The sequence below is a fragment of the Echinops telfairi genome, unplaced genomic scaffold, assembly GCF_000313985.2.
Source record: "Echinops telfairi isolate 266 unplaced genomic scaffold, ASM31398v2 ScPeMD7_7479;HRSCAF=8517, whole genome shotgun sequence".
NCBI classification, from domain to species: Eukaryota; Metazoa; Chordata; class Mammalia; order Afrosoricida; family Tenrecidae; genus Echinops; species Echinops telfairi.
The window spans coordinates 750,716-762,386 of record NW_022111383.1 but is presented as its reverse complement, the minus strand read 5'-3'; the positions used below and the strand labels follow the sequence as shown (position 1 = coordinate 762,386).

The following is an 11,671-nucleotide window of genomic DNA, read 5'->3' as shown; positions in this document are numbered from 1 at the left end:
AATGTGGCCTTACGATTGGATGAAGGCTTAGGAATAAATAATCTGTGGTAGGCAGAGGAACACAACCTTGCTTGCGGAAAGTGAGGAGGACTTAAATACGAAGGTCAAAGATTGCAGTCTTCAGGATGAATACAACTCAATATTCAGAAAAGCAAAGTCCCCACAACTGGGTCAATAGATGACATCATAATGAATGGAGAAAAGATTGGTGTTCCCAAAGATTTCATTTTACTTGGATCCACAATCAAGGCTCACGGAAGCGGCAGTCAGGAAAGCAAAGGACCTTTTGCATTGGGCAAATCTGCTACCTAAGATCACTTTAGAAGGCTGAAGAACTAGGATTCACTTTGAAGACTAGGGTGTGCCTGACCCAAGCATGGTGGTTTCCGTAACCTCAGATGGGTGTGCAAGTTGGACAATAAAGAAAGACCAAGGAAGAATCGAGTATTTAAAGTATCGTGGACTGCCAGAAGAACAAATGAATCTCTCTCAGAAGAAGCGTAGCCGCTTCTTCGAAGCAAGGACAAAAAAGGTTTCATATCACCTAATCTGGCCATGTTATCAGGAGGACCTCGTCCCTGGAGAAGGACAACCTGAGGGGTAAAGGTGATGGTCAATGAATGAAAAGAAGACAGACCTCAACTAGATGGACTGACACCGTGATTTCAACAATGGACTTAAACGTTAACAACAATTGTGAGGGCGGTGCAGGCCTGGGCAGTGTTTCATTCCGTTGTATAGAAGGTCACTATGAGTCGGAATTGACTTGACAGAACCTGACAACAGCATTGATTATAGTTAATGACTTACTGTAAGAATGGAATTAAAAAATAAATGAAGGCTCCAGATTCCTCAGCCCTCAAACCTCAACAGGGGTCTGAGTGGCTTAAAAAAAAGGAGGAAAGTGACGCTGAAATGGACTTGGGAGTCTTGTGACCAACGAGTTCACTTCAAATAATAACACATACAAAATAAAATAAAATGAATGAAGGGCGTTATTTCACATATTCCATTCAATAGTCTGCTGAAGAGTGACTGTCATTTTTCCCAGTCAACTTATGTGTGCCAATAGTATCCATTTGCTATGTTGTCAACCCCTAACAAGAGCCGGAAGGAATACTCCTGGCAAATGAATCTCAATCTTTTAAGTGCTACACTTTAAATAAACAGATGTATAAAAAGCCAAGTAGACAAAAATACCTACAGACATAATGCAAACACCGAAGTCAAGCAAGGAGGGAGGCAGACTTGCAGAGGAAAGATTCCCCGGTCGTCGGTTTTGTCCACTGAAAGAAAACAGCTAAAGAACTCCACCACTGAGAAACCGAGAACATACAATCAGTGCCCTGAATTGTACGTGGCTGTCCACCAAGCAGGCAACAGGGGTACTGATGCTCCCTCTGACGCCCATCCAACCCACCGGGGTACAATCCCCTTGCTCTGGATCGGTGGCCCTGGCAGCTATTCCTGAAATCAGGGGGAAGTAACAGGTGCGAAGGCCAGCAACTTTAATTAGGAAGCCATAAATAAATAAACAGAGCGCTTTAAAGAGACGGTGAAGGGAGGAAGAGAAATCACAGCAAGTGAACTAAAGCATTGGAATAGGGAAGCCACACAGCTTCGGAAAGTCGACGGGGCCATCGCCACAGATCTCGGAGGTAGCGACGGCGGGGGCCACAAGGACCGGGATCTCGGGGCCGCCGAACTCCAGAGCCATCCTCGGGCCACGAACAGTTCCCGGGAACCCCCTCCCCGCCCTCTCCCGTCAACCCCGCCCACTGGGCCCGCCCCGTCCCGCCCGGCGACTCACCGGATTCGCTTCCCACATAACGGTGGCGAAATCCAGCGGAGAGAGCCTGGGGGGAGGGGCTAGCCGCGGGATCGGGGTGCTGGATTTTTTTTCTTGAGGGTCCCCGGGCGCGGAGGGTGGGAGAGGCAGCCTGGACGGAGATCTTCCTGGGCCCGCTCCCTGTCACAAGCCAGCGGCCTCACACCACTCTATTCCCTGACTTCCGCCCGGAGCCAGCCAACCAGCGCTGACCCCGCCCCGCGCCCGGAAGTCCGCCCGCCCCGACGCGTCCCTCCCGGCTCGGGTGGGCGGGCCGCGGTGGGCGGGGCTTGTAAGCATCTGCCTTCGAAGGGAGTGGGTGGGGTTTCTAATGGACGGACTCCGCGTCCGCGATCCAGCTGTTAGGACCTTGCGCCCCAGTGATCCCTATGCCTTCCTGCGGGAGCGGGCATCTTCACCTCACAGTGCAGTGGCTTCTAGTGAAAACGCGACAATGCTCGGAATGAACCCCACGTCTTCAAAGGGTTTGGGGGGGCACAAGCTTCATTACGTGAGTCTCAATTTCCTCATCCTGAAAACGGAGGTAATATGATTGACCTAAAATATGGCAGATTATTTCAATCGTGTAGCACAGTGTGTTAGACAGGGTTCTCTAGAGAGACAACACCAGATTGCTCATAACTATATAGATATTTATTTATTTATACAGATAGATAGCACAGGAAATGAACAGTTAAATTATATACAGATAGATCGATAATACAAGAAATGAATCTCACAACACTATCTCACACAGTATCTGGCACATAGCAAGAGCTCGATAACGTAGTTACTTACCAGTCGCTGTGCCAAGGAGCCCTTGAGGCCGTGTTGGGTAAAGGGGTTGGGGGGTGGCTATCCCCAAGGTCAGTGGTTCAAAAGGAGCCGCTGCTAGAGAAAATTAGGCTGTCTGTTTGTGTGGGGCCGCTATGGGTCAGAATCCACTCCAGCAGCAGTGGCTTTGATCTGCGATGGTACCCTAGGACCTGGCGGGAACCCAAAACCCCCAAACCAAACTCGCTGCCACCCAGTCGATGCCCACTCACAGCAGCCCTTCTAAGACTAACCCCCAAACAGTCCCCACCCTCATGGCGATTAACCTCTGGGAAGGAAGCAAAACCGTCGCGGTAGTAGTTACTGTTCCTTTAATGTAGTTGATTTAGACGCAGTATGGCAAGTACAGTTCTTTACTTTACCTGGGATAAAATAAGATATCCAGAAAGTCCTCCCTCGCCCAAGAGGTTTAAGCTCGTCTCTAGGATATACTCCTATTGGAATTACTAGGTAGAGAGAGCTAAGAGAAAGGAAGAATTTCCCAGGTCACTATGAATCAGAAATAAATGGTAGGGAGTGAGGTGGTTTGGTTTGGTTTTGAACACTAGAAAATGGGGAGGGGGCACGTTAACTGCCTCCTTTCATACTTTTCTAACCCACGGGTTAAATAAAAAGAACACAGTGTGATCAAAGAATACCTAGTCTTATAAGATCCTCTTTTCACTTAATAAAATGTGGATAGCCTTCCATTTGAAAGCATTTTTTTATCATTTTAAAGTAAGCTCGTGGCATTCCATAGTTTCAGCCCATTGTCATAGTCCAGTGGTTTTAGTTTTTTAATTATTTAAAAGTAAAATAACTCAATAAACATCTTTGAAAAGTCCTCACTGCATACTTGTCCATTTACTTCTTAGAAATTCTTTAAAGAAAGATTATGAAAATTGTAAATTTTAATACATTTTGCCAAACCACACTGAAGAATGGTATATAAAGTTGTACTCTCTAACAAATGTATATTTTTGTAAATTGAGGTTGAGATCCTCACTTTATCTCTTGCCAGATACATAACCAGTTACCCAAATATTATTTATCGAATAATCCATTCTCTCACTACTTTAAAGTGCCAGTGTTAATAACAAATTAACATGTGTACATAAAGTTCTTTCTGAACATTGTGGTCTATTCTTTTAACGCTTTCTATTCCTGTGCTATAACATACTGTTATAATTACTATAGCTTGGTATTATGCTTGCCCTTTGGTAAATTCCTCTCCTAGTCCTCTTCATTTTCAAAATTCTCAAAAGTGTGAGTACTCCTATTCAGGACCATATCATTACATGTATTTAGGTCTTTTACATATTTAAGAACACTTTTAAGATGATTTTTCCATGTAATTTGCACAATACATGTTAAGTTCGTTAATGGATATGTTATAATTTTGGTATTCTGAGTGAAATTAGAATGCTAATTAATTATTCATTACTGTAATATAGGAAAGCTATTAATTTGAGGGCATTTATTTTGTATCCTATCACGCTCTGAAAATAGCTTATTTGTTCTAATACTTGACAGCTCATCTCTCTAAATTTTATATCGATAATCATATCACCTACCAGTATGCTGCTTTCTTGCTTCATTGTCATATTAGTCTGAGCTCCCCCAGAATGTTTGAAGAACAGAGGACGAGTTCACAGTATTCAATCTTGAATCAAATAAGACAAGTCTTCATAGAACAGGCCATGTGTCTGTTGCAAGATTTTAAGTATGCTGTCTTTTTTTTTCTTCTATCTTTAGTTTATAATAAACTTTTAAACAGGAAAGGATGTCAAATGCTATTAACTATCTCTTAGGCTCAATTACTATACTCATGACCTATTAATATAATGAATTATCAAACAGATTTAATGATGTTCACCTCATCCCTTTGCTCCTAAAATAAATTCTGCTTGTGAATCCTGTATGATTCTGTGAATAGCCTGCTGGATGCAATTTGTTAATCTTTTATTTAGGATTAAAATTTATTTACTCAGAATGACATTTGTCCATTGTAATGGGTCCATTGTGGTTGTCTTTGCTATATTAAGGTACCAAAGTAATACTACCCTTGTAAAGTGAACAGTAGCAATTCAAGTAGCTTAAGAATCAACTCTCCTTGAAGGTGAAATCGATTTTTTGAAAGCATATATAAATGTGAGCCTCAGCGGCCGTGGAGCTATACTTTATTACCTTGGGCTTGGGAAGGTTAGACAGAGAGAGAACAATTGATTTAGATAACACAAGGGTGAGTCAAAAAGTATTGCTGCAACATCAACTCGCCACCATTGAGTCGATTCCGAATCATAGTAAACTGTGAAGCTGTTATTTCTCAATATACCTTCCATCTAAGTCTATACATTACAGAAGGGAATATTTCCATCACTCGAACACTTCCCTAAGAATTCTGCACTGTTCCATCTGCACCATGTCAAAACGGCAGTTTTGTGAACTTCGAGGGACCCAAATCATGGCCCTTTGAAATGTTCTTTGAGTACTGGGGACAAAAAGAAGTTTGAAGGAGCAAGGTCACAGCTGTAGGCTAGATAGGGTCAAGCTTCTCAGTGACATCCTCTAGAACAGCTCTGATGCTCCCCAAGAACAAGCAGGTAAAAATTGCTCAGACAATTTTCCTGCCCTTTTCATAGTTTTCAGTTTGCCTCAGACTGCTTCATAATGAGCCTGCTTTGTCATTTGAGAAAACCTATCAAGATTATGCTTTGGGATCCCCCCACCAGTTGCCATAACCTTCTAAGGTGACCTCCTTGCCTTGAATTTCATCGATCCTAACAGATTCTCTCAGAAGCCACTGTTTTGATTGAATGCTTGTTTGTTTTTAAGATACCCTAATGAGATTGAGGCAAGTGTATTGCTGAGAGAATTTGTCTGCCGCTATCCACGGATGGCAGAGGCATGTTTAAACATGTTTTGTTTGGAGTAAACTTGTGCATATATGAACTGGAGTGTTTTGATTTACTCTCATGTGTCACTCTCTAAAATATACGAGTCTATCTCAAAGTATTCATGGGATCACATGAGTTGGAATCAACTCCACAGCAACTAGCAATAGCATCCCAAAGTAATAAGGAGTGTATTTCATAAACTGAAAAATCTATGCAAATGTAAGTCATCATTGTTTTCATAGTGTTACTGACTTATTTCTGTTAGTTGCCCCCAGATCATAGCAAACCCATACACAACAGAGCAAATGCTAATCCCTCCCCATGATCAGTTGCAGATCAGACAATTGTGATCCTTAGTATATCCAGGCCTTCCTTCGTAGTTTGTCTCTGTCTGGAAAGTACCCTGAAATCTATTCGACATCAACCCAACACACACATCTCCACTGATAGAATAGAATTGAACTCAAGTCTCCCGCATAAAAGGCAGGAGTTCTACCACTGGACCATGGATGCCTCCTCACAACAATTACTGATTTAAAAAAACTCACTGCAATCAAGTAGAACTGTCCCTATGGATTTCAAAGGCTAAATCTTAATGAGAGCAGAAAGCTTCATCTTTCTCCCATGGGATGGCTGATGGGTTCGAGGTGATGACCTTGCAGTTAACAGCCTACTGTAACCCACTATATCACCAGGCCTCCCGTGAGGCACCAGCCTCCACAAGCATATGGGGCTCAAGGGGGTGGCTGTGTAAATTAAAGAGATATGAGACAAGACATGCAAGGGCTCACCTCTTCTATGATTTCAGGAGCCAGGTCTGCACATAGAGAGAAAGAGTGTATGTATTCTCACAAGCTTATATAATCTTGGGCACAAAAGCCACAGTACGCATATACTTAACAGGAAGGGTTTATTAGAGCTATACACATAACATGAGGGGACGAACTAGGGGTGTACACGAAATAGGAAGGGGAGACACTGGAGGCAGACCTGTGACAGGAAGGTACATACTAATAAGATGGGTGGGCTCTAGAGTCAAGATGGCAGCCTAAATTTGGTCATCTCTGAGTTGGCTAGACCTTATCTGTCTTTGAGCTGTTCTCCAGGGGAACGACCTAAAATCCTCATCAGAAGGGAGTGGGCTCTACTTAGGGTGGCACAGACGGACAACCGGGTCTGATTGCTGTTGATGGCAGACAACCTTCAGGCAGACAGCCTTCAAGCAGTTGATCTTCAAGCATATAGTAAGCAACCATGTTTGCAAAAAGCACTTTAAATTTGGCATTATTATGGAGGGGGACATTGACTTTTACTTAGGAGAATGTGACTGGAACACATCTCCAACCTATTCCACCGCATCTCCCCTTCACCGGAGCCCCAGCCTCCCCACCTCCTTGACATATGACCGCTGAGAGTTTGTCTACATACATGCTCTTCCCAGTTCCAGGCTACACACAGATTTTTTTTTAATTGTCGACCATATTAAAACTGGGAAATGTAACAGTAAACAATAAGAATTTCAAGTTTCCCTATGTCCTGTATTCCCATGTGCCAACAATCGGCTGAGGCATGCTGACCCCTTTATACTGGCAACAGACTTTTGGAAGTCTCTCTGTCCTTCCCAGGCCAGCATCTTGCCTCTTCATGTAAATGACTTTCCCAGTCCCTGTGATTATGACAAGCATTCGGCTCCCTAACAAATGATGGAACACATTGAGAAGAATGGGAATTCCAGAACACTTCATTGTGCTCCTGTGGAACGTGTACATGGACCAAGAGGCAGTCGTTTAAACAGAACAAGGCAACACTATGTAGTTTAAAACAAGACAAATGTGCATAATGGTTGCATCCTTTCAACAGAATTATTCAATCTGTTTGCAAAGAAAGCTATTTAGGAAGTTGTGCTATATGAAGAAGAGTGAGGTATCAGGTTTGGAGATAGGCTTGGTGACAACCTGTGGCATGCAGATGACACAACCTTCCTTACTGAGAGCAGGACTTGATGCACTTGTGGATGAAGATCAAGGACGGCAGCCTTTAGTGTGGATTACAACCTAATGTAAGGAAAACAAAAATCCTCACAACGGGGCCAATAGACAACATTGTGATAAACAGAGAAAAAAACTAAAGTTGTCCGGGCTTGCATCTTGCCTGGATCCACAATCAATGGTCAAGGAAGCAGCAGTCAAGAAACCCAAGCTCCGCAATCCTTCAGTAGGTTCTGCTCTGTGTGTGATGCTGGGAATGTCCCCATGACAGAGTATCTTACAGCAAAGGCTTCCCTCTGCATCCCAGCTCTGGGCAAAGTGGCCCCATAGTAGGGGCTAGACACGCTGACCATGGTCCCTAGCTTTCTCAGGAAAACATGACAAATGGAAGACATCTTATTTTTAACTTTTATATTTACTCTGTGTGCCAAGACACCATAAAGGCCAGTCCAGAATCCTAATGTTGGCGTGTGTGCGCACACCCACACACCTGGTAGATGGGTTTTTGAAAGGGTCTTTGAATCATGGGAGGGGCAGGAGGAAATGTCCAACGGGAATGGAAGAGAGGGAAAGGGGAAGAGCGGAGAAGGCCCCTTCTAGAAAGCATGGGAATCGCAAGCTGAGGGGCACGGGTAGATGAAGAGAGAGAGTGAGTAGCAAAGGGATTTAGAAAAACCAGGCTCCATTAAGACGATAGAAGAGAGAATCCAGTAGATGGTGAGATGCAGGGCATAGCGTTCTTATTTTCATCTTACTACCAGAATTGGTTTTTTACTTTTAAAGGTTAAATTAGCCACCAAAAACCGGGGGAGGGCTAGGAAAGGATATAGGACAGGAGATGCATTCGACAGAAAGGAAAAGCAGGAGACCGGAAGAAGGCTGAGAAGGGAAGCCAAGGGGCCAGGAGAGGGTCGAGGAGCAAGGGAGGAGAAGCTGCATTTGTGCCCACTGGGCTTGAATGGAAAGCCCCAGCCTCATTCTGAGCAAGAGCCAACAATGAGGCAGGCTGAGAATCAGCCCTGCTGCTGAAGTCTGACACATTAACAACCCCAGCAGGAATTAAGACGTGAAACAAGCAGATAAAACATTTGCTGGAGAGATAAGCATTCCTGGGAAGGAATTTTTTTTGGTCTTGTTTTCCAAAACCAAGACAATCCCACTGCTCTTCCTAATTAGGAAACATGACAAGGAATTAAATTCAACTTAGAAAAAATGACGTGCTAAGTAACTCAGCCTCACGCTAAATGGAAGTGCTCTCTTGAACATACCACTGATTATGAGTTTTGGCTGCTGGGGAAATGATCCAGGCACAAGGATGGGCATCAGCATTCAGCTCACAGTGCAGTCAAAGCAGCCGCTGAGATGTGTGGCCATCCTCATTAGAGGAGGGAGAATTCTGAAAAGAGTTTGGAGCCGTGACATTCCTGACTGGGGCTTTCCTTGCAGGAATGCCACACGAGGGTTTTGGTATCACATCTCAAAAAAAAAAATGCCCTTCGTAAGAATGATTCAGCATGGGACAACAGAAGTGACTTAGGAAAGATTCTGGGAAGCTTTGAAAAGAAGATGCAGGAAAACACTTTCGTAAGAAATCATTTAAGAAATTAGACGGGTGCAGACAAAGAAAATTTGAGGAGGCATGGGGACAGGGTGGCCCAAGGGGTTCCGCCTGGACTCATTACCCCAGACATGTGGCGGTGGAGCCTCTTCTTAATGAGTACACCAGGGACACTGAGACAAGAACAGATGATCTCTTACGAATCCTACCCTCTTCTTCACTCAGCAAATATTTAGCAAACACCTTCCATGTCCCAAGCCCCGTCTCTGGACTCTTAGAATAGATTCGTGAGAAAACCTCTGCCCTGGTAGAAGTTACATGTTAGGGGACAAGGCTGGCCGTGGAGTAGGTGTGGGGAAGAGAGTAAGTAATAAAATAATTTAAAAGAGAACGATAGGGGGAAAAAAGGATAAAGGACACTGAGAGTCAGTAGGATGATCCTCTTGAAGGACATAACTTTGAGAGGAAACTTGGAGGAGTTGAGGGACGACGGTTAATGCTACCTGGGCCAAGAGTGCTCTGTGCAAAGAAAAGAGCCGGTGCAGAGTTCCCAGGAGGAATATGCCCACTCTGTTAAAGAACAGAGGGGTGTGCGTGCGTGTGTGTCTAGTAATAGAGATATGGTACAGATTGAATGGGTTGTGGTTCAATAATTAGCACAAATTACATGACACTAAGTATGTCGCAGACACTGGGTCTTAGTTCTCTAGTGTTGCCATGACAAATACCACAGGGAGATAACTTTTTTTAAAAAAAACTTATTCTTTCACAATTCAGGAGGCTACAAGTCTCTGTGAAGAGTGCTGCCTCCAGGGGGAGATGTTCTTTCTGTACCAGCTCGGGGTAAAGTCCTTGTCTCCTTTCAACATCTGTGGGATTGGTGTCCCTGAAAGATCTCATCATCAATCTTCCCTGGGTCTAGGAGATTCATAGCACAGGGACTCTGGGTCCCTACGACACATTCAGCTCCTGATTCTCTTTCTTGGTGGTAGTAGGTCTCTCTCTCTCTCTGCTCACTTTTCTCTCCTTTTAAATCTTAAAACATTAGGGTATTAAAGGCCACACCCCAGGGAAGTTGCCCCTTACAAAAGAGCAGAATGGCGACTGGATTAAGAGTGTTGCCTCCCACCCTTAATCTGCTTATTGGTTTAACACATCCGATCATATCATGGGAGATCATCACATAACTGCCACATCACACCATTTCTTAATTGACGAACCACTGAGACTCCTGGTCCAGCAAAGTTCACACATATTTTTGAAGCACACAGTTCAATCCATGACTCACTGTTGTAAGCTATTTATCTGTATTACCAAATATAATCCTCCTAACAATCTTATGCAGTAGGAGCTCTCATTATCCTCATTTCACATATAAGAAAACGAAAGCACAGAGAGGTTCATTAATGCATCGAGGTGAGGGAGCTGAGATATCTAGCTATGACCAGAGCCCATGCCCCTGATACTGCTCTGTGCTGTCTTTGCATATGAATCTAACCCATAGGTAATGGGTGCACTTTGGACTGCTAACCACAAGGTTTGCCGCAAAAGTGAAGCACTCTGCTCCCATCAAGATTTATAGCTGTGTAAACCCAAAGTGGGTGGTTCTGTTCTGTTCTAGAGGGTCATTATAAGTCAGAATTGACCTGACAGTAGTGAGCTACTTTTTGGTCTACTTCTAACATTAGCCCTGATTGCTCAGTCTCAGTGGTTTTCAAGGGGCCTCCTAAGGTAACCTTTCTGTTCTTCCCTGAGAGCACTGCTTCTCACTGCTGTGTCACTGATGAACCTTTCTCTGCCTCTTTGTCCTCTCTCCTCACCAACTTGACTTGGGTGAGGGAAAGACATTGTACGATGAAGAGGAGGTCACCACAGAATGATGACAACAAAGGAAGACACATTGGGAGAGGCACAGGCGTTAAAGGCAACAACGTGGATAAGACCTTGGATGTTGACATAGCCAACAACTGCCCTCATCATTCCTGATGGCCTGAGGTGTGCTTGACTGGGCCATAACACACAGAATGAGAAAGCACAAGCTGAGAGATTCAATCACTCGTTACGTGTCCTGGGATCCCCTTGGTCACCTCTGGCCGCCATCACTGGGAGATGCATGTGGGAACAAGCCAAGAATCAGATTCTAGGGGGTTGCAAAGAATCTGCTCCAAATGTTTACAGAACTTGCCTTCTGGGCTGGGAGCTTCAGAAATGCAGGCTGCTTCTCAGCTAGCACGATACTTCCGATCCAGCAGGTGAACTCCTGGTTGCCCCAAGTGGAGATTTCCTAGGTAGGAATAACATTAAGAATGTTAGGGAAGAAAACGCGATGAAATGTTTTTAGATTTTTATTCTGGAGCACTGGTTAGGAAAGACGTTACATGTTAAGTATTATGAACAGATACAGAAATCCGATTGGGGACTTGGCATCTGACTTCTGTTGTTTATTTCTCTTCAAACTTCAGAACAAATATCAGCATTTATATTTTGTTCTAAGTACTACCCAAGAGGCCTGGAGGTGCCTTAGGTTAGACTGGTAGCCTCAAGGTTAGTGGTTCAAACCCACCAGCAGCTCTGTGGGAGACAGATG

At 44.0% G+C, this 11,671-nt stretch overlaps 1 protein-coding gene across 3 annotated transcripts in view; it reads right to left on the bottom strand.

Annotated features, from left to right (window-relative positions):
• PARP11 (poly(ADP-ribose) polymerase family member 11) overlaps positions 1-1,958 on the bottom strand; it is a 70,780-nt gene extending 68,822 nt beyond the window's left edge. The window contains exons 1-2 of one of the 3 annotated variants that reach the window (XM_045285863.1): positions 1,811-1,958; positions 1,205-1,316 (exon numbers count right to left, since the gene is read on the bottom strand). In XM_045285863.1, coding sequence (XP_045141798.1) covers positions 1,205-1,210 — 6 coding nt within the window. In that variant the 5' untranslated portion in view covers positions 1,211-1,316; positions 1,811-1,958. The remainder of the gene's footprint in view (positions 1-1,204; positions 1,317-1,810) is intronic. The other 2 variants (XM_045285862.1, XM_004717640.2) reach the window with 2 other exon arrangements.
• Positions 1,959-11,671: the final 9,713 nt, after the last annotated feature.